Source organism: Setaria viridis, chromosome 3 (genome assembly GCF_005286985.2).
Source record: "Setaria viridis chromosome 3, Setaria_viridis_v4.0, whole genome shotgun sequence".
Classification (NCBI taxonomy): domain Eukaryota; kingdom Viridiplantae; phylum Streptophyta; class Magnoliopsida; order Poales; family Poaceae; genus Setaria; species Setaria viridis.
The window spans coordinates 18,946,708-18,968,989 of record NC_048265.2 but is presented as its reverse complement, the minus strand read 5'-3'; the positions used below and the strand labels follow the sequence as shown (position 1 = coordinate 18,968,989).

Below are 22,282 nucleotides of genomic sequence, written 5' to 3'. Positions count from 1 at the left end.
TGAACCAAGACGAATCAATCAAAAAAAAATGAAGCAGTTTTACACGCACGCATGCGTAATTGCGTATTGGTTGCTGATGCGGATCGCAGCGCGGCACGCGATATGCGAAGCCATGAGTGTGATCAGCTGAGCAAAGCTACATGAGGTCAAGAGCTGTCCGTGTCCGACGTACATCCCAAGTCAGGCTGGGTCAGTTCATCCCCTCACGCCAAACCAAACCGATCGCGACATGATCACACCTGACAGCCTCCTCCCGATCTCCATCAACCCAAACTTGAATCCAAATCTACCTCGCTTACGCCTCCGATCCCAACTCCTCCCAAACCAAATCCCTTATAAGCGTCGCCGTCAGCAACCAACCCCGATAAACAGCAGCAGCAGGTCGCCAGGTCGTCAACAACACCCCAAGAACCCAGCCAGGATTAATCAGCCGCCGCCATGGCCTCTCGGCGGCGCCTCGGCCTCCTCCTGCCTCTCCTCTCGCTCGCCCTCCTCCTCCTCACCGTCTCGGCGTCCGACCCGACGGCCCCGGCCGTGGCCGCAGCCGGCATCTCCGGCCAGCCGAGCGCGTACGAGATGCTGGAGGGGTTCGGGTTCCCGAGGGGCATCCTGCCGGAGGGCGTGACGGGGTACACGTACCGGGCGTCCGACGGCGCGTTCGAGGTGTTCATGGGCGGCGACTGCGAGTTCGACGTCGACGGCGGGTACCGGCTCACGTACCGGCGGAGGATCTACGGCAACGTCGAGGGCGGCAGCATCCGGAACCTCGGCGGCGTCTCGGTGCGCATGTTCCTCCTCAACTGGGGCATCGACCGCGTCGTCATGGAGGACGCCGGACACCTCATGTTCTACGTCGGCCCGCTCTCGCAGGCCTTCCCCGCCGACAACTTCGAGGAGTCGCCCCAGTGCCGGGGCCGCCGCTGCGGCGGCGTGGCTGCCGGTGATGGTGGTGCCGCCGGTGGCGTGGCGGCGATGTAGGACGATCCGGAGCTACGTGGTGGGTCCATGTGGATTAATTATTGAGGCGCCGACGACGGAGGAGAGGAGGATCAAACGATCGAGATGTTGATTCCATTGTAGTACGTGTACAACTTAAAAGTCAATTGTATTGCACCACGACGCTCTGTTTGGTTTGAGGAGATCTGTGCGTTTGCGACTTTGCGTTACGTGATTTTTTAGTGGTTTGCCTTTGGTCTTTTGGCTTGTGTAAGTTGTGTTGTGTCACTCTCGTGGCCACGCTAACACCAGTACCGCGCCACGTGATCTTGTCTACCCAAGCTTCGCTGCGCTAGCTCCAGTGCTCCACCGCAGACGCTGTGTGCCTGCTCCAGTACGCACAGGCCACACGCCCACACGAGACCAAATGCTCCATACGAAAACAAGAGTACTGTACTTTGATACTAGTTGATAAGGTTCATTGGATTATGATTTTGTGATCTGATACGGTTTGCTAGTACGTTTTCGACTATTGACTATTGATTGATTGGAGGAGCTCTTCTTCTAGTAAAACTAAAAGAGATGGGAAATTTTAGTTGAATGATTTAGAGGCTCTGATTCCTGAGTTTTAATCCATCAAAATTGTGCCGAGATCTAATTTTGGTTCACAAATTTGGTTAGATTCATAATCGCCAGACTTGTCAGCTGGTGAAACAATTTTCAATGCCAAGGTGCCGCAGGGGCACAATCGGCGCCGGCAACGTGGCCCAAGCGGCCTAGCCTTGTTCCTCACCCTGGGCCAAGCGGAGATGTGCGCCACGTGTGGGCTTTATTCTGGGGGTGTATATGTAGATAGGCCTCTCCGGCCCACCGGGTTGGTTTGTAGGCCGTGTGTGGCAAACTGGCTGAACAGGTTGCTCTAGTAAGCTTTTTACGAAGCTGAATGATCCAAAGATTACGAGCCCCCTTTGGCAAGGTTTCAGCTTTTCATGCGGCTTCGGCTAGAGTTCTACTAAATAGTTTGGTCAAAAATAGCTCCACATCTGGAGCACTAGAGGAGCCGGAGTCATTTTGTATGGAGAAATCGAAGCTAAAAAAATGACTCCTCCCCGTTTTAGGAACCGAAGCCTTGCTAAAGGGAGCCTATATTCCTGACATCAAAAGAACGTATGATTGAAGATTCCACTATATACCGAATCCGCCTTTTTGTGTGCGTGTAAAAGGTGCACATCTGGCATTGCCTGAGCCGCCACTTCAACTTAATTAAAACGAAACGTGTTTGGATGCAGATATTGAGCCTCACAATTCGGAATTGGTATTGGTAGCTCTAAATGCCGCTGTTTAGATGGCTTGGAATTCGGAATTGGAAATGAACCCCAATACCACCTGGCATTCACCCCACCCTCACCCCTCACCTCCCAATACTAAGCCAACCCCACTTTGTGTTACTTGGAATCATCCTCTAATCCTCCCCACCGTCCTCCGTCGTCTCCCTCTCCCCCACTTCAGCACGTTGCGCCGCCCTCCCTAGGCTTCCTCCGCTACAAGGCGCGAGTCCCTCCCTGTCTCCTCCGCCGGTGGGGCCACGCCTCCCCTTCCTGCCTTCTTCGCTTGCAGAGCCGCGCGCGCACCTTCCTGCCTCCTTCGCCGGCGGGGCCACGCCGCCCCTCTCGTGCCTCCCTTCATTGACGGTCCGCGCCGCCCCCTCCCGTACGTCCCTCTGTCAGCTGTTCGCACCACCCCCTCCACTACCTCCCTCCGTGGGCAGGCCACGTGGCCCCACCCCTACCTCCCTTCGTGCGCGATGAGCTTGGCTGGGCAGACGGCATAGATTTGGGTGGTGGAGACAGTGGATGTGGTCAAATTTCAATTCATTGTTTTGCATATCCAAACAGGAATTGAATTGTCATTCTTCTAAGATTCCAAAAGTCAATGCTTAGTCATCCAAACAATAGAATTCGAATTGCAACCCAATACAGTACCGTGGCTGATTTAGTATTGGAACCAATTCAATGGCATGGTCTCCAATATCGATATCCAAACACAGCCTCATTGATTCTACAATACTAGTTGACTATTGTGCATACCAACCAGATCATCAACTGATTAATTGCTCAAGGCTGAAGCTTGGAGACTAATAAACATGTATTGAATCATCGTGAATAATTGTGCAGGTAACCAACTTCAAATAATAGTAGGATTTAATCAACCAAAACTAATTTTTAGTTGACTTATGACTAGAGTTTAGCTATCATGTTTGTACCCTAAGATTAAAAGTCTATTTTACTCCTCTTGCCTATCCACTTTGTCCACTTAACCTCTGAATAAAATTTAGGCTCACTTTACTCCCGTGAATTATTTCATTTAGCCCAATCTACCTCCTAATTAGATTTCTCTTTTTTATTTTTTCGTGTTTGAGTTGAATTTTAAGTTCAAATTTTATGAGCAGATACAAAACATGATGCCTTATGTTAAAAAATTATGCTAAGAATTTTTCATGTTATTTTCATAGGTTAGGAATATTTAATAAAAATTAATGTTAGATATTCAAAACTGTGCGAAAACTAATCATGAAAAAATTCTAATGTATTTTTCCATCGTAGAGCATCATGTTATAAGTTTCAACTTGTACTTGAAGAAATAAAAAATAGGAAATAGGAATATAATTAGGGGGTAGATTGAACCAAATGAAATAGTTCGGGGGAGTAAAGTGAGCCTAAATTTTGCATAGGGGTTAAGCGGACAAAGTAAATAGGTGAGAGGAGTAAAATGAAGTTTTTCTCTTACTTTTGGGATATGTGAGAGGAGAGAGAAGGGGATAGGTTTGTGGGTTGGGCAAAAGTGACTTTTATATATTAGCTACTTTTAGCTCGAATTAGATGATTTTGGTGGATAATGAACTAAATTTTAGTTGGGGTGCAACTAAAAATTAGTTCACCTTTTAGTTCACCCGTTTGGAGTATTTAGAGCTATTTTTTAGCCAATTAAAATTTAATTGGGTCTGCAACAAGGCTTAAGCTTTGTATGGCAAAAATGTGTCCGTAACAGTGTACTAAATAGCGGGCTATAACGGTTTTTTACATCTACAGCTACAACATCGTTGTACTAAATAGCGGGCTATAGTGACTGAGAAAACTTTCCACTAAATGTCATAACCCGCTATTTGGAGCATTAGTACGTAGGCTGAAACTTTGTGCAAGGCTCGTATGTATACTATAGTACCGTCGTATACAAGTCTAATGTTAACGAATGAAATGTTTTGCTGAGATCGTGACTCAGACAGATAAAGAGTGTTTCTTATGTCCAATAATTCAGATCAGATACCGGCGATTACGTGTAATGAAGCCATATATGATTTTTTTAATTCGGATTACTCATGTTACTTACGAGTAATCTGGCCCACAGCTACTTGTACAGTCACCGTCGGCAAAAAGAGGGATGATTCTTGACAGGGTAGTCTCGATCGGTCTTCGGATGAGACAGCGGCTGCAATGTGACTTGGGAGGCGATATGTGGCTTCGCCATACTCGTACTGAAAAGATTCCAACAGTATACGTGTACCCATTGTCCATTGACGCTGTCCTTTTGTGTGCGTCGTGTAAGCGCAGCTCTAGCAGGTGCGCCTCTAATTGCCTGGCTTTAAAACTAACCCATGGCGGCACAACCCTGGCCTCTAATTCTGATTTGATTAACTCGTTAACTACCCTGGCCTGAATATATATGCTCCTGATTCTAATTGTTGACGGCTATAGGTAGCAACCGTATTCTTTCATTGATGGCATTAAAATATTAAATGTTACCGTACAAAGCATGCACAGGCAAGTAATCGAGAATCGTCAAGAAAAGCCAGGTAAGCAAGCACTTCCAACCACATCAAGTTCTGCTTTGAGATTGTCGTTGCACAGTAGTTTAGGTCAGCATGCACCATCAAATAGTATAATGTCAGCAGCACGCGTGCGGCTGGAACTTTATGGAGCTAGTACTCGTATTATTCTGCAAATATACACCATCAACTGCTCATCAGCGTGCCGTCACGCTTGTGCCGCGCGGTTAAGGGACAGCGCGACGTACGACGCTAATGAGCCTAAACAATTTGGATTAGATGCCGGTTTAAGTACGTGTCGGGCATGCTTCAAGCCACACGATTATTCTAATTCTTGGATTAGACTAATGGAAGATGGATGCGGGCGTAAGAGTCACCTATCATCATCATCATATCTCTAGCATGGCGGTATCTTGGCCCTTTTTCTTTTGCTTGATTTCGTTCTCTCCTCTAACTTTTTTTTTGTTTTTTGTTTTTTGTTTCTCTCGCTCTCTCGTTGCTGTCTCTCTTTTGTTTGACGCCGAAACGGTGTCCACGCAGCGACCATCCACGTACGCTCACGGTTCACCTGTCGCATGCACGCGTAAGATAGGGCGCAGAGCAGACGCTTTGGCCTGCAACAGTGACCTCCATTCCTCTCACCGGTCGATCAATATAATATTTTTCCAGCCCTCGATCTCGATGACCATATACCCTGTGCATGTAGTACTATCGCAAAGATACGATTATATCTACTAATATCATTTATTTATTTATTATTAGTTATAAGCCAATAAGCCATATGACGGCTCGTTTGGCAGGACTGCGGCTGTAACTGAAACGGCTGCGGCTGTAGCTTTTTCGATGAAGCAGTTTTTTTGCTTCAGTAGAAAAACGTTTGGCAAAACAGCTTCTCCTAACTATGTTACGTGGATAAAAATGTGAAATGTCCATAATACCCTTCCTCATTTTTTCCTTTCCATTTTTTCTCCTTTCTTTTTTTTCTCTTTCCTTCATTTCTTTCCTCACACAACGCCAGGTTGCCAGCGGCCTTATCCACTTGCTGCTTCCATCCGCTTACGGCTTGCCTTATCCACCCGCTGCTACTCCACCTCGTGACTCGTCCGCGCCGCCGTCGACCTCTCCACGTGCCGAGCCCGGCCTCCCGCCTCTCCTGCACCCACCGGCCGCCTTTCCTCTCCACCCCTACCTCTCCTGCGCCCGTCGACCACCGGCCGCCTCGCCTCTCCGCCGACCACTGGCCACCTCTCCCCTCCGCCTCGCGCCTCAACACCCATCGGCGGCCGATCGCCGCCACCCCTCGCCCTTGAGCTGCATCGTGCTGGCGCCGCCCACCGCCTACTCCTCCTCCCCCGCCTCTTGCTCCCAGCCGTTTCTGCCACCGCCCAGGCACCCACCGCCATCTTCCTCCACCCCGCCTCACCCCGCGCAGCTACCTTCCTCCATCCCCGCCTTCTCCGTTGTCCGTCGTCCTCTGCTGCTGCCTCGCCTAGCCGCTTAGGGGCAAACTCGGAGCTTTGGTCCCGCAGACGGGGAGGAGCCGCGGGGAGCCGGTTTATTTCCGCACCTCCTCCTGGCTCCTCTCAGCGCATTTTCAGAGGCTTCTCGGATGAAGCCGTTTGCCCTCCTACCGTTTGGTAGGGCTTCAGCTTCTGCTGGTGGAGAAGCCGCAGCCGAAGCTCTACCGAAGGGTGCTGTAATATAGCTTACTGTAGCTCGGAGATAATATCAGGCACATCGGCGTCAGCTTTTAGTAGCCCACGTTCCCATCTTTACTCGATCGCTCTCCGCCTACGTGTCCCCTCCCGAATCCGGACGTGCATTAAACAAACTTTCGTTCAGGGACGACGATCCAACCAAAATAATTGAGTCCAATAATATTATTCCGATACAATCACATATCGTCATCAACATCAGCTTAACCGATCAATCAATGCGACCCATATGCATAGCTGCGCAGGCCGGCCGGTTTCTCCCACCGGTCGAGCTAGGAAAAAAAAGGTGGTGGCGTGGCGAGACGAGATATACGTACGCGTCGCCCGCACTGTGCGGCGATGCGCACGCGACACGCGTTCCCGACGCGGCGGACGCTAGCGCACACGACGCCGGCCGGTGCCCGTCGACGACGACCCATCGTCCCATCGGCGGCGGCCTCGCGCTTTCTCGCCGGTGATCGTATCTGTTAGACGTACGCCTCGGACAGCTAGCTAGCTAACCATCCGCCGCCGGCACGTTGCTGTCACGCGCATGCATAAAGAATCTCTCGACAAAGCAGCTGGCTTGGTTTGCAGGATAACCACGTATGACGTATTCACCCATGCTTATAGCAGCATATCGTACTAGTGAACAGTAATATTAATTGTCATGCTATGGGTCAGAGATGAGATAAAATGATCGACATGGTAAGATTGTCACGGATTGGATCGATCGATCTCGATGTGCAAAGAATTCATTCTCCCTGTTGTTGATTCTTGATGAAAGCTACAGGGTCCTAACAGTGCGCGATAAGCCTGGCAGCCGATGCCGAAAGCACTTTCTGGGAGATTCGAAAGTGGTGCTTTGACTGGTCTAATTGGATGGTAATGCCGAACCTAATCTCCAGTCACGCTGAACATCTCCCGTTCCAACGATGGAGCTTGGCTGACTCAGCTACAGGCCTACAGCCATACGTTAACGTTACTGTTAGTGGAGGCATCGGAGAAAAAAAAAAGTGGAGGCGTATCTACCTCTACATGCACGGGTGGGCGTGTCAGCCACCTCAATCAGGTGGCCAGCGTGCGCAGACTCGTGGGGGCGCGTGGGTGTGTGCGGCGGCTGGGTCTGGGCACGGAGTCTTATTTTATTCGAGTCTTCATTATTACATGGGTCGTATTGAGTTGAGTTGAGTTGATATAAAAAAATTATATTTTTTATTATAAATATTTACTACTTGATATTTTGAGTATTGCTATGTATAAAAATTCCTAAATACAATCACACTATTAAAGATATTAAATAATTATTCTAGTCCATGTTATTAATTTGGGTTGACATTCGCTAAGTTGAGTTAAGATACAAAATTATATTCTACGATGAATACTAGGTAGTTTATTTATAGTTTAAGACAACAAATTTGAAGTGTAGTTAAAGATTTATTGTGCCCATTTAAGTGTATTTTCTTGATGCCCTTCTATTTGGTGGGATAAATGGAAATTGAGTTGAGTTAGTTGACCTTCGAAATATTAAAAAAACAAGATTTTATGGAACCATTACATGCCAAAAAAATATCATCAATGCTCCATGATTGCTATATATACAAAATCAAACTATATAGAGACACGTTGTAGAAGGTACTTATTGTGACCAGTGTAATGATTTGTGTATGATTCACACATTGTCATGGATTTCTAGGGTCATGAGAACATGAAAATATCTTGGACATCATTGCAATTTGGTTTTATGGGACTTCCCATCTTTGGATGTAGTTACTGGGTTACGGGGTATATGCCCCTTCCCCGTGCTCTTTGGCGTGCAACTTAAAACAAAAAAAGAAAAGAGAAAAATTGAGTATATATAACTTGAATCAATATTATGATTATAGCTTTTGTCTAAACCACTCAAAAGTCATTAAATCTTCATAATTAATATTATGATTATACGCATATATTAGAACTGATAACTGAGTTTCTAAGTTATCATATATACCCATTATTGAGGAATAATAAGAATCAAGTAAAATCAACAAATAATGACATAGGGGAACACACGATATAGCCTGTGCATTGCCAGTACAAGTAGATCCTACAACTTCAAATACGAGCATATAGAGAAAGATTAAGTAGAAGAACATATCCATGTGAATTTTCCATATAGTATCCAAGGAAAATTTTCATTACACCCCTTGTCCCCTTTGGCATCTTTATGTACATATTAGGCCACTTGCCTCCACCTAGGGATCGCAACGGGTCGGGCAAGCCGCGGGTAAGGTATTTTTCCGTCCGACAGCATGCACATGCCCATTAAACACTTCGGATGAATTTTCTTGCCGTGCCTGTCGGGCACCCGTCGGGCATCGGGAAACCCACCTGGTCTGATGAGAACAATCAATAAATATACCAATAGTAGATTTAGATCAATGGGTAGAGTAAGAATTTCACAATGACATAGTCATCTAAGCAGTCCAATATCAATAGCACATGTATCAAATAATGAGGAATGAAAGTATCAAACCATTCATAATTTTACATGATACATCAGTCTCATTCTCACAGTCTCACAAGCCACAAGCTAAACAAGCATTACATCTTAAAGGCCAATTAATTCCAGGCAGCAGCAAGAAACCAAATAATTATTACAGCTATTCAAATGTTCTGCCACAAACAAGTCAAATAAAGATAACAACATAACTCATATAGCATCCAGCCATAATGCCGGATTCAAGATCATCCTAAGAACAAAAGAAAAGATAGTACCAGCCAAGTCAGTCCAATGCTTCCATTTCATCTTCAAGACAAGTACAACATAATTTAGAAACGATGAAAAATATAAGAAGAGTAATTCCCGAGACTTTCTCTTTGTCATCCAGAAGTTCGGGACCAAGCATCCATACACATCAAAACTTCCACCATGTTTGGGCAATTCTGCTATGGCTTAGGCTAATAATCCTCCCACCTGTAATAAAGACATATTCAGATCCCACTTTTGTAATAGGAATTGCCAAGATATCTCGAGCAATCTTTCTCAAAGTAGGATCCTTAGGCACAGATGGAGCACCTGATGATGGAGTTGGACCTCTAGAAACACGAGCACCGGATGATGGAGTTGGAGCTGTAGAAACACAAGTACCATTGCTACTATCTCTAGGAATTGACATTACAATCAACTATTCACTAGATGCTAGAATAAAAAAACAACATTGGATTAGATCGGTGCATGGCCTAAGCTTGGCTAAACAAGTAAGCACTAATAGATCAAGCATTCAAGCCCTAAACACTAACAGATCAAGCCCTAAGCATTGCACTAACAGATCATGAAAGGTAGGAAACTAGGAATTAATGAGATTTGTGGATTACCGACGAGGACATTGGATGAGGAGGCTTGGTCATGGCAGCGAGGGGAACAAGAGCCTGTGGCCGGCCATAGAGGGTGGTAGCGTAGGCGGACGGTGGCTCGCCGCGCGCTCCTGGAGGATGGCTCACCGCTGGCGGGTGGCGGTGAGGGGCCATAGAGGGTGGCGACGTCGATGGATGGGGAGAGGATGGTGGCGTTAGCGGATGGGGAATCGGGCCTCAAGGGTGGCAACGAGGGCCAACAAGCAGAGGAGCAAGGGACGAGGGCGATGCCTTACCTGTAGCACGCCGCCACTTGTGCTCGTGTAGTTGTGCTGCCGTAGGGACTGAGGGAGGCAGGAAGCTGGAAGGGAGTGATCGAATGAGGCTGCGAGGGGTGGGGATGTGACTGGGAAATGATATGGTATATGGGGTGCCTAGGGTTTCTTGGTGGGCTTGTGATACATTTGCATTGTTGGACCTCAGGTGGTTGAATTTAGTGGACTTTTATGCCCGACAGGTACTCGCGGGTGAGGTTTCTTGCCTGCACCCTACCCGCGGGTGAGATTTCGTACCCGTACCCTTGCCCGCGGATGAGATTTCATGCCCATACCCCTTGTCTATCAGGTACGAAACCCGCAGGTACCCGTGCCCACGGGCAGAATTGCCATCCCTACCTCCACCCCGTCACCTTAGCCCACCCCACCAAACACACACACACAAACAAAGATGAAAATGTGTACGACATTCATCCAAGACTAAGGTAAGAAGTGCCATGTATATAAAAATGATTTTTTGCCACAACAATGGCCGTCGTCGTGGTGGCGATGTTGACCTTGGCGTCTATGCAGCCCTGGCATAATTGATGACTGCCTTGCAGTGACTGCCATCACGTTTCGTGCTGAGGCACTGGTAGGTTCCACTATCTCGGCGGAGCGTGCCACGGTTGAGGCCAAGAACTGAAAGATGGCCTCCCTTGTCTCCATAACCAAGAGGGTCGCAGCCTCTATCATGGCCTTGATAGTGGCCTTGATGGTCATGGCTTCCACGACCGCTCACACCACCGCGCTCTTCTTCTCCGTGGTGGCGGGGAGGAGGGATGCGGTGGTGTGGAGGAGGGGGATGCGGCGGTTTGGAGGGTAATGTATACTGTGCAACTTAATTATTATGAAGCAAGAAAATCCACATTTTCACACCACATGTCAATCCACATTGATGATCTGCTCATGTTGCTCGCCGGCTATCATTACAACACGAATGGGCTTTCATACCAATGCACTTTTGAGCTGGAGTGAATAAACCGAAATGGATGAGGTGCTCTTTAACATTGTGCCCCACACATGTGAAAAGTTCATGGCACCTTCCCATAACCAATACCGGAGCAATCCTTGTAGCTGCCAAAAACAAGGAAATCAACAGGCCGTTAAATGGGAACATGTCAACACTTTGTTTTCCATCTTTTCTGGTTGTTAAATGGGATAAAAAAGAAATGTTTGCCATTATCTTTTCTATGTAACCCATAGGACTCACGTGTCACAAAAAGTTATGTAAAACAACTTTTGAAAAATAAAAAAAAAAGAAAGAAGGAATTGGGGCGCTTCACCAAAAGCTCGCCGCCTCGCTGCTAAGGATCATTTGCGCACCCTCCCCCACGCTAGGCTCGGTGGATGCTTGCCAACTCACCTATTGCATGCTGTCAGCACGTGCCCTACCGCCATGTCGCTCTTCTATTGGACTGTTACAATGCTGATATGCACCTGCTTCGCTCGCCACTCTCCGCCGCTTCTTTGTTGAAGTGCTGCCGCTGCCCTGAGAGCATGCCACCATAGCACCGTCTGCTGGAGAACAGATCGGGTGCACCCGGCCCTTAGGGTGGGTGCACCTATCTATTCTCCTGCCAACTATTGTGTTGGTTGGCGCTTCACTGGATGAGGCTAAGAAGGATGGATCAGGACTAAAAAACCTTGGTCATGCCACATCTGAGAGAACATGAAGTTGAGAAACGGGGGCACTTTTAGAAAGAATACCATTGGCATTTCATAAAACATACTGACAGCTAATCATGATTAAAACCAACAAAATTGGTAGAAATAGTACTAGAGTTTTTTTTTCAAATTAGCGGCATGTAGGGATAGCAAGTTTTTTCCGTTGGCATTAGGTCTGCCACTGGTGTCCATACCCTTTCCCTAAATCCACACCCACTTCAAATGGGGAGGGTATGGGTAGAAAATTATATACCCATTAGAAATGGGGAGGGTAGGGTATGGAGAGGGTACAATTAATCAATTGGATAGGTATATATATAGTACAAAGTAATTTATCCATTGGATATGGGTAAGGATGGCAACAGGGCGGGTTCAGATCGGGTGGAGTGTTTGGGCACCCAAAACAGAAACCCAAATCCAAAACCCGAATCCGCCCTGAACACTCATTCGGGTGAAATCCATCCCCGAAATTGAAACCTGCATCCCCAAAACCCGACAGATTAACCGAAACCCGACGGAGGCGGGGTGGCTTGGCGACGACGGCGGTCTCGTCGTGGAGGCGGTCGAGCTCGTCCATGAGGTGGTCGACGTCGTCGTCGGAGCTGACGGAGATGAGCGAGTTGAGGTCGTCTGGCACCAACTGGTACTTGAGGGATGGCCTGGGCACGCCCGGGGCGAAGAGGGCTAGGGCCACCTTGCTGAGCGCGACGACGAGGGTTGCGAAGGAGGCCGCGGTCCGCGGGAAGGAGACGATGCAGGTCGTCCTGCCGACGTAGCGCAGCTGGTGCCTGGCGGTCCCCCAGGCGCGGCTGGGTGCGGGATGGCCCTGGGTGCGAGGAGGCGGAGGGGGGCGGCGGGTGGGTGGCGGTGGCGGGGAGGCGGAGGAGCGACGGGTGGGCGGCAGAGCGGGGTGGGGGGTGGCGGGGGAACGACGGGGGAGCAGCAGGGAGGCGGAGGGCGGCGGAGCGGGGTGGCGGCGGGGGCTGAATGTCAGGCTTATATACTTAGGGTTCCTAGGTGGGTTTCTAGTGGGCTGAATGTTTTAGGGGCCCAATGGAGCTCCACGGGTGAATTTAAGAATCCGCCCCAAACCTGCAGTATTTCGAGTATCCGAACCCGCAAATCCGTTGGCGAAAACTAGGAACCAAAATCGAAACCCGCATACCCGAAACCCACGGGTATCCGCCCCAAACCTGATCCGCTGCCATCCTTAGATATGGGTGGGGTTGGAGAGGGTAAGGAGTGAATAATAATTATATGGATTTGGGTGTGAATAAGAGTGGGTTTGCCCGTACCCTTCCCAGTGGCAAGTCTAAGTGCCATGCTTTCTTAAAAAAATTTAGACACGTTATATTGTTTTATACATTTTTATTCATCTTACCCGTTCATCCTTCCGTAAGGCCCGGACTTTCCGCTTCCGCGGCATCCTACCACGTGTCGCCCTGCTGACGGACGCACGCCCCCGTTTCTCGGCCCAAAACGGAACGCCTTTCCTTCCACTGGAGCCGCCATTCGGTGGGCCCGGCCGTGCCGCCTCACCGCTTCCGGCCGCGCGCGCGTGCCCCCGTCCAAGCGCCCTGGCGTCAGCAGTGACTGAAGCCGCGGCCCGTCCATGACCCGCCGCGCGCTATATATGGCGCGCGTGCCGCACGGCGCACGGTTTCATGCCTCCTCGCGTCTCGCTGCAGGACTAGAAGAGAGAGGGGGGATCGAATCAGCCGCTGATTTGACCTCGCAATTCGAGCTGCGAAAGCGAAACCAACCACCAATCGAGGAGGAGGAGATGAGCGGCGGCGGAGTGCCGGCGGCGCAGCCGCAGGAGCTGCAGCTGCCGCCCGGGTTCCGGTTCCACCCGACGGACGAGGAGCTGGTGACGCACTACCTCTGCCGGCGCTGCGCCGGGCTGCCCATCTCTGTGCCCATCATCGCCGAGATCGACCTCTACAAGTACGACCCCTGGCAGCTCCCAAGTACGTCTCGCTCGCATACCAAATCCACGCGTACACACACCTGTACAGTTCCAAGTTTCTTATCTTAGCTCTGAATTGCATACTGATTGGACGCCGTACGTAGGGATGGCGCTGTACGGCGAGAAGGAGTGGTACTTCTTCTCCCCGCGGGACCGCAAGTACCCGAACGGGTCGCGGCCGAACCGCGCCGCCGGCACGGGGTACTGGAAGGCCACCGGCGCCGACAAGCCGGTGGGCACGCCCAAGCCCCTGGCCATCAAGAAGGCGCTCGTCTTCTACGCCGGCAAGGCCCCCAGGGGCGACAAGACCAACTGGATCATGCACGAGTACCGCCTCGCCGACGTCGACCGCTCCGCCCGCAAGAAGAACCACAGCCTCAGGGTACGGTTCAGTTTCAGAGTCCACCCCAAAATTATCTTATTTTTCCGGTTAATACTTTCTCTTGTCATGTCACTTGTCACTGCGCGCCGTAGCAAAAAGTTCAGATAAGAACGTAATCAGGATCACCAAGAACAATTAGCGATCGAATTATTACAACTAAGCTAGTAGGCGAAAAAGATGCATGGCGCCGAGCCTTTGTGAATGATTCCTGCTGCAAGTGTGAACCCCTGGAGATGCTGCGCCGTGCGTCATCTCCTTCGCCCGCCAATTATCTATTTCTTACGCTCTAGCGAGCCGAGACAGCGATCGGAGGATACGATCGAAAGCGACGCGTCAATATACTCAATAATGCATTTGGGTTTTCATTAAGAAATTCGTACATGATTATTCCTCTTTTTGGAAGGGATAGATTGGGTTCTGGTGTGGTTGTGATTATTTCTAATTTTTATTCATCGTTTTGTTTTGTTGCAGCTAGATGATTGGGTGCTGTGCCGAATCTACAACAAGAAGGGCGCGGCGGAGAAGCCGTCGTCCGGCTCCAGCGACGGGGCCAGGGCGAGCGGCAGCCACGGTGTGCAGGCGCCCATGGCCATGGGCTCGCCGCCGGAGCAGAAGCCATCCGTGCTGCCGCCCCCCGCCGCCGGGGCCGGGTACGCGCCGCCGCCGTTCTCGGAGCTGGCAGCGTACTACGAGGTCCGGCCGTCGGACTCGATGCCCCGGGCGCACGGCGCGGACTCGAGCTGCTCGGGGCACGCGCTGGCGGCCACCTCGTCCTGCGGCGGCGGCGGCGGCGAGCGGCCCGAGGTGCAGAGCCAGCCCAAGATCGCCGAGTGGGAGCGCACGTTCGCAGGCGGCGCCGGCCCGGGCGTCAACCCGGCCGGCGCGTTGCTCGGCGGGCACCACCAGCTTGGCCCGGCGGCGGGCGGCGGCGGCGACCCGCTGCTCCAGGACATCCTCACGTACTGGGGCAAGCCGTACTGAGGAAGGCCGGTGGCAGGTGGTGGTTACCAGTTGGGATAGATGGGATCGGGGTGGCTCGGCCTAGCTGCCGGCGATGAGGCCGCGTGGAGCCCTGATCGAGAACAGAGCAGGAACTCGATCTGGTTATAGCTACTGAGAGTGGAATTAAGCTGTGTATATGCGATTAATCTTGGCGCTGGGATTTTTGTGTACTTATTATTAGTAGTGTTACTAATTAATTTTGCTCTGCTCCTTAATCACGTTGGCCTGCTGCGATATACTATTTGCTAGCCTGCATGCAACGTTGGTACAGATCGAGAATTCGAGATCGTGCCTGCACGTTCGATCGAACCGTAGCTGTTAATTAGTATCGCTACGCTTCGTGCCAAACATGGGTTAAGAGGTGTTACAGCTATTGCCATGTGCACTCGTGCAGCGAATGTTGTAGCGAGTTATTGTTGGATGCAGCAACGCATATCCTGCAGTTCTGCTCATACCAATACGTGTGGATGTCGTTCATTTAAAAGAGTGAACCATCCGTCTATATCACAGGCTTCACGTTCTGGCGCGGGGGCTGCTGCCTAGCCTTTATCCGGCTGGCGGCGACAGCTTGTCACCGGCGGCAGCAGGGTTCTGGCGAACCCGACCACCGCGGGCCCTGCGGCGGCGGGTACGGTGCTGGTAGCAGGGTTGGCGACGACATCAGCCATCGCCCATTGGGTTCGGTGGCTGTTGTGGCCACTTGTGAGCCTCCTTCCTCCTGGATTCACCTCCCGCCGTCGCAGGCGGTCCTTTGGTCGTCCACGCGCCGGTTCTCTCTACTCGCATAGATCCGGGCAGGGACCAGGAGGAACTTATCCCTTCCACCCCTCCACTATTCTCCCGGTAAAAACCTTGTTCTGGTCTCCAAATAAACAAGGGGGTAACGGCGCATATGCCACATTCTATTTGGAGGTGCCGCTTCCAAGGGATTTCTTATAAAGATCGATAAACATTGTCGTGCCTGCGTTGGTCTTGATGTTCGGTTGGTGACCGTGGAGTTAGAGCTTTTTGTGCTATTTAGGCGTCTCCATACGTGGTTTTGGAAAGTAGGAGCTGCTATGTCTAGTGTTTCAACGAGCTTAGCACTGATACTCAAAGTTATAATGGAGGTGGTCGACATGGAGACCTTGCGATCGTCTTCTCTTTATCAGTGGTTCAGTTGGCGCTCGGTGTTGCCTCCTGAGCATTGTTTGAGCCGGCGGTATTAATTTGCGAAGAAGGGGTTTTTGTAGGTACTTCCCTCTAAAAACCGTTGAGATAGGGGTTAGTAGAAGTCTAGTTGGGTCGTGTTTCATCACGTTAGCTTAGTTTTGCTACTTTTGCATACCTGAGCATGTGGGGGTGTAAAGTTGTCAGGCGATTCGTTGTACCATAGTTGGGTAGAATGAGTGGCACAACCTTACATGTACTTGTGAGAAAGGTTCAAGTGCTCCCGCAACGGTGCTACCTTGCTCCCAACTTGCGAATTCTCACATTTTCGTAAAAAAGAAAAACTAGGTCATCACTTTTCATTTTTTTATTCTTCCAGTCAAAATCGTCATAATGTAAAGGTTTTTGCCATCCTTTCGGGAAGAAAAAACAATATGTTCCACGTTTTCTTGTAGAAGAAAGAAAGAACAAATTTTTGCTTGAATCGACCATCTACGCCCCGGCGACGAGATGCCGGCATATCACCAAGAACCCTCTCTCGTGCGTACGTGCAGGACCGCAGGCGTAGTGCAGGTGCAGCACGAGGAGTACGCCGAATTCGCAGTAGGACCTCCGACCTCGCCTCCACGCCGGATCAGTCGGAGCGCGACGTTTTTTTGGTGCGCGGCGCGGCGCGGTGCGTGCGTGCTCTGCCCACCGCGTAACGTACGGGCACCAACCAAGGACGGGCATCTGCAAGACTGCGACGCTTGGAAATTCCACCGCCTATAACGCGCAAAAGTCCCAAAGCTTTGCGAGGAACTCGTGGCACGCTCGGCGCATTCGTTCGTTCGCCGTCGGCTTCGCAGATAAGCACGGCGACCTCCCCGGGGCGTACGTGGCGGATCCCAACGCCTGGCGCGTGCGAACCGTGACGCCCTGGACTTATCCGGCACGCAAGCCTGCGGAACGGGAGGGGGGTCGTCGCGAGCGCGCGCGTACGTGTGCGGCCACCGAGAGCCGGGAGGGAGAGGGGGCACGTTCCAGGGCGCTCGGTCAATGGGCACGTGCGCGTCGGTACAGAGCGTCGCCGCTAAAGAGCCGCGCCGCGCCACGCGGTGTGCGAGATGCGGGTCGCCGTCGCGGTGCGCCGTGCCGTACGACCGCGGTCTCTGCTTGCGGGCGTGCGGGCGGGCGCCGCCCGAGTGCCGTACGCGCCTGCGCGCGGTCGCCGGTCGGGATCGGGGCTCCTGACCTAAACAAAGACCGCCCCGCCAGGTCGCGCTCTTGCGCGTGCCACGTCGTCGTCGGCTCGTTGTCCCTTCTCTTTTCTTTGGCGCTGCAAGCTTTGCGACTTGCGCGCGCGTGCGCGAGCGGCGAGCCATCCGTCGTGCTTGTCTTCTGGAAGCTTTGGATATCCATCACCGGAGAAGAACAGCGTGTGTTGGTGCTAATGGGTTTACATCTCGTCGGAATTTGCGTGGGCCGCGGCCCGGAGTGGCAGGACTTCTTTTAGACTGGGCTTTCTCATCTGGGCTGCGCTTATGTTGCTCGACGGCGGTCCATTTCTGACTTCATTCCGCACAGAAGTTTAGCCGGATTCCATCGACTGTGACCTAATTTTACTTTTCAGGTGGTTATAAATCCTCTCAAAAAAAAGTTGTTAGTAAATTAGCGCATATAAGAATTTGGAAAGCTACACTTTAGCCATCGAATTTTACAGTATATCGTCAACTGTTACGAAATCAAGACGTTAAAAGATATGTGAAATGTGAATCGATTGATACAACTTTTACCAACTAAACATGTGTATAATCGTGAATATGGTTCAAATTTGAATTTCTAAAATTTTAATACTCCGTATATTTTGATATTAAGGGCGTATCTTTGGATATTTATTTTTTTGAAGCATTTGAATGTAAGCTTATATCCACGGACGGCTTTAGTTGGTGGTTTTGCTGGCATTTGTGTTGTTGCGGTGGTTCCGTAGCCGATTCAGCCATAGTGCGAATGTTATTTTTTACTTTGTTGCATGTTTCTATTTTTGTAATAAGTTGCTTCTTGTCTATCAATACATGCCTTGAAATTTCTTGTAAATCGTTTTTTTAAAAAGCAAGCTTAGTTGAAGCATTATTTTAATGGATTCTTTTAGGCCATATAAGCATCACACACACGCCTTTTAACTTAGGAAAAGTGATTACATGCAAATAGACGCATGATGCACATACACATCTAGTAGATGAATTATTATGTCGTGGGCTAGCTCCGAATAAACGGGCTAGAGCAATTGATACAGAGATGCTACCACCACACTAAATCCAGTAGCAGCACTTCACTGGCCAAAAGCCCAAGGGTAAGCTAAGCTGTCTCTTGCGCCTTGTCCTGGCTCTGGGACGCCGACGTCGCCGCGGCGCGGGAGGTAGGGGCCGCGCCGAGCCAGCGCGCGAAGGCGTCGAGCGTGCGGGCGTCGGCGCGGTAGTGGAGCTGCGTGAAGCGCGCCAGGTCGGCCCACGTGAAGTCTGGGTACAGCCGTGGCTGCTGCTCCTGGTCGTCGCGGGCGGCGAGGAGGCGCGGCGGCGGGCGCACCACGCGGTCGTCGCGCGGGCAGAGGAAGAAGGCCAGCGACCGCCGCTCCCGCTCCCGGTGCACCACCGCGCGGTGGACGCAGCTCCGGTACCGCCCGTTCGACAGCGCCTGCACGCACGCAAGAGGTCAGAGAGTTCCGTACGTGGAGATCGATCGGGATCTGTGGCGTACAATCTCATGTCAATTTCTGGCAGCATGGCGCGGTACTACTGGGGAAAAGGTTAGTTGGAACTGTGTGGGGGAAAATGACAAAACGGAACGCGACGACGGGAAAATCGCTGGGAAACCTAGCCTAGTACGACGGCCGTACGTCCTGGACGCACGCTCACCGCGAGCGCATGCGGATCGCCGGATCGGACGCCGTGCGATCTCAGGCGATGCTGCTGCCGCGCTTCGTCTCGGCCAGCGTGCGCCGGAACTAGCTCTGGGAGAAGAGGACACGGCATGCGCATCAGGTAACCGCGCGCCGCCGCCCGCCCCGCCCCGCCCCCCCCCCCCCCCCCCCCCCCCCCCCCCCCCCCCCCCCCCCCCCCCCCCCCCGCGTCGGATGCCTCCGAGAAGCGACGGGCTAGAGTCCAAAACAGACAAGCGTCCAACGGGGCCAAAAGAGAAAGGACCCTGTAGCCATTTCCAATCTATCCCTCCATGGATGGACCGGAGCTAGGAGGCGCGGGCCGTGAAAGAGACGAGTACCCACCCGGGTGTTTTGGGCGTAGGTTCGCACTACACTTTCGGCGGCGACCTAGTGGTCGTGCTTGAAGTGAAATGCTCGAGTTGGATGCACGACAAGGCGATCTAAGGCTATATCCGTAGTGGTTTCATATTGTGAAATGAGACTGCTGACTTTGGTGTATGTAGCATATGGATATCTCAATTTGTTCGTGATCTGATATATACATTCCATGAACTTTGTTCTCCCAAAACAACTATGCTAGTGGTTTCCCTTATGCCACGACATGGGTGGGCAACTGCCACTTGATGAGCTCGTCTACATTCGTTAAGCTAACAGACAACAAAAAAAGCTCATGAGCCTCTAGCTTATTTTAGCTCTAGCAATACTTAAATTAGCCCTTACCAGGTAAGGTGGTGTTATAGATCCATGACTCGATTAACCAGGGTTTAAATTTAAAAGTGCCTATACATATTTGAAAAGGATGAAATGACTATGTTTGTGTATCCTTGGTTCATTTTTAGAAGTCGAAGATCTTACCTTCTTTATCTAAAAAAAATTACGAAGTATTGAGTATTGACTAATGATCAATAATTTAATTACTTTCATAACATAATATGAGCATAAATACCGTCGCAATCCTTTAGCTACCAACTTAATTACTGGTTATCTTATTTTTGTCCCTTAGATATAATGAATAGCACAGCTCCTACTCTTTCTTTTTTTTATATATATAAAAAGGAAAAAAATAAAACTTCGGAATCGCCGACGTCGACTAGCTAGTGACAAGAATAGGAGGAGCACGAAAGTGACGTGTGCTCCGGATAAACTTCCCATGTGTTATGTGTACCAGCAACAACCAGCTTAAACCAACAACGTAGTAGTAGTAGTAGTAGCCGCAGCTTGCTAAAAAGTGACCTAAAGCCCGTAGAAGTGTAGAACTAAACGACAGCGCCACTACGTGACGAACGGGAGACACTGCCACGGCACTTACACATGCGTGCTTAGGCTTCGGAAACTGATACCATCGAGCAGCGCGGCAAAAATGAAACGGATCGGAGATCGACCAGCGTACGTGGCGACACGTACACATACTCTAGCTATAGTAAAATATACGTAACGTACCATGAACGTGTCCCCGATGTTGACGACGAGCGCGCCGGGCCTCGGCCGCACGGGCCGCCACTCGCCGTCGACGAGCACCTGGAGCCCGTCCACGGCGCCGTCCTGCAGCAGGAGGGTGAGCGCCGACGGGTCGCAGTGCGGGCCCGTGCCCAGCGTCCGCTCCGGCTCTGGGCACGGCGGGTAGTAGTTGCACCGCATGATGGCGCCGCCGTCGGCGAAGAAGTCCCTGTAGCAGCTCCGACCCACGCCCAGGCTCGCCCCGATCACCTCCATTATCGCCAGCGACACCTGCTCCATCGCCTCGCAGTAGTCCTGGTACACCGCCCTGCAGCATATATACATATATACACGTCCATGCATGCATGGCACATGTATACACCCATGTCATGTACATGTGAACATCTATCGCATGGAGGATCGGATCGGAGTAGCTATATCTGCAGCAGGTTGATTTACCGTACCCTAAGGGTTTGAAGTCGCTGCCTAGGACGGAGGCGAAGTAGTCGACGACGACGCGGCCGCCGGACGTCCGGTGGCCGAAGGAGAGTGTCTCCTTCCAGGGCAAGTTGGCCGTGAAGCGGTCTACATGAGCGGCGGCGTAGCCGGTCACGTTCCCTGGGGCGCGGCGGGCGCGCTGCTTCGTGGCGAGCGGCAGGCGGAAGAAGCCCGCGGCGCCGTCGAGCGCAGCGCGCGCCAGCACCGGGTCCAGCCCGTGCCCGGTCACCTGGAAGAGCCCGTGGCTCGCGCACGCCGCGGCGACCTGCTCGGCGGCGCGGCGCATCCCGGGGCCGTCGCCGCGCATGGCGGCCCCGACGTCGACCACGGGCGCGTCCAGCTCCCTCTCCGACGAGGCCAGCGCGTCGGCCTGGGGCCAGACGAACGGGTCCGGGATCTTTGGCTGACCCCAGCAGAGGCTGATGACGGCAGCGTCGCCGTCGGCGTCGGCAGGAGGGACGGGGCGGAGTACGCGACGAGCAACATCCATGCCAACTGGGTGGACAGTGCCGCGGCTGCTGTGATGTGGATTCTCTGGCATTTTGTTCAGGAGGAATAGGTAGAGCGCGCTCGTGTCCCTGGCCCAGGCAAGTGGTTAGCGAATGCCCGTGGACGAAGGCCTCCTGAGCAAGTAGTAGCGCTATATGTAACGGCCGACGGGAAGGCTTGAGGCTCCAGTCGATGAGCAAGTGTGACCTCGTATCTAAGCGAGAGGCACAGGGACGTGCGAGGGATCGGAGGGAGAAATCGGTGATGGAATCGATTTGGACGCGTCTGGCAGGGTGGGTGATGTGTCGTAACGTCGTACCCTGCCAGTGCCTGACTGCCTGTTAGCAGTAGGGTAACTGGAGATGGAGTTGATATTTGATAGCCGGAATTTGGGAGAGGCAGCGAAGAATATAATTAGGGCAGGGAGATGAACTTTGGGTTGGAGAAGAAGTTGGTAAATTTGTTTTTTGAAAAAAGAAGCAACTTATTTATATTATTAAGGAAAACAAGAACCCACTACAGAAAAGACCATGTTAAAACATAGAAGTCCGACATCACCACCTCAATTGTCGATGGCGAGGAATTTAAGATGAATGCTTTGTTTTGATGAAATCTAAACTACTAACTACTGCTAAATATACTGGAAGGATGGGATCCCCGCTCCC

The 22,282-nt window shown here is 51.3% G+C and overlaps 3 protein-coding genes across 3 annotated transcripts; 2 read left to right on the top strand and 1 right to left on the bottom strand.

Moving 5' to 3' along the window:
• The first annotated feature begins 176 nt into the window (after positions 1-176).
• LOC117848445 (uncharacterized) lies at positions 177-1,166 on the top strand. Its single transcript, XM_034729860.2, has one exon. It carries the CDS (start codon positions 439-441, stop codon positions 976-978), a length of 540 nt encoding a protein of 179 aa, XP_034585751.1. The 5' UTR covers positions 177-438; the 3' UTR covers positions 979-1,166.
• Positions 1,167-13,368: 12,202 nt separating this feature from the next.
• Positions 13,369-15,339, top strand: LOC117847261 (NAC domain-containing protein 48). Its single transcript, XM_034728436.2, has 3 exons — positions 13,369-13,741; positions 13,845-14,122; positions 14,594-15,339. Exons 1-3 carry the CDS (start codon positions 13,384-13,386, stop codon positions 15,101-15,103), a joined length of 1,146 nt encoding a protein of 381 aa, XP_034584327.1. The 5' UTR covers positions 13,369-13,383; the 3' UTR covers positions 15,104-15,339.
• A 3,071-nt stretch (positions 15,340-18,410) lies between these two features.
• LOC117847800 (gibberellin 20 oxidase 2) lies at positions 18,411-21,931 on the bottom strand. The gene is made up of 3 exons (XM_034729086.2): positions 21,095-21,931; positions 20,634-20,958; positions 18,411-18,946 (listed from the first exon to the last, which is right to left on the bottom strand). Exons 1-3 carry the CDS (start codon positions 21,667-21,669, stop codon positions 18,611-18,613), a joined length of 1,236 nt encoding a protein of 411 aa, XP_034584977.1. The 5' UTR covers positions 21,670-21,931; the 3' UTR covers positions 18,411-18,610.
• Positions 21,932-22,282: the final 351 nt, after the last annotated feature.

Coding starts and splice junctions, on each gene's coding strand:
- LOC117848445 (XM_034729860.2), top strand. CDS start 439: ATGGCCTCTCGGCGGCGCCTCGGCCTCCTCCTGCCTCTCCTCTCGCTC.
- LOC117847261 (XM_034728436.2), top strand. CDS start 13,384: ATGACCCGCCGCGCGCTATATATGGCGCGCGTGCCGCACGGCGCACGG. Junction 13,742..13,844: donor CGACCCCTGGCAGCTCCCAA/GTACGTCTCGCT, acceptor CGCCGTACGTAG/GGATGGCGCTGTACGGCGAG. Junction 14,123..14,593: donor AGAAGAACCACAGCCTCAGG/GTACGGTTCAGT, acceptor GTTTTGTTGCAG/CTAGATGATTGGGTGCTGTG.
- LOC117847800 (XM_034729086.2), bottom strand. CDS start 21,669: ATGCCAGAGAATCCACATCACAGCAGCCGCGGCACTGTCCACCCAGTT. Junction 20,959..21,094: donor AGCGACTTCAAACCCTTAGG/GTACGGTAAATC, acceptor TATATGCTGCAG/GGCGGTGTACCAGGACTACT. Junction 18,947..20,633: donor ACATCGGGGACACGTTCATG/GTACGTTACGTA, acceptor GCGTGCGTGCAG/GCGCTGTCGAACGGGCGGTA.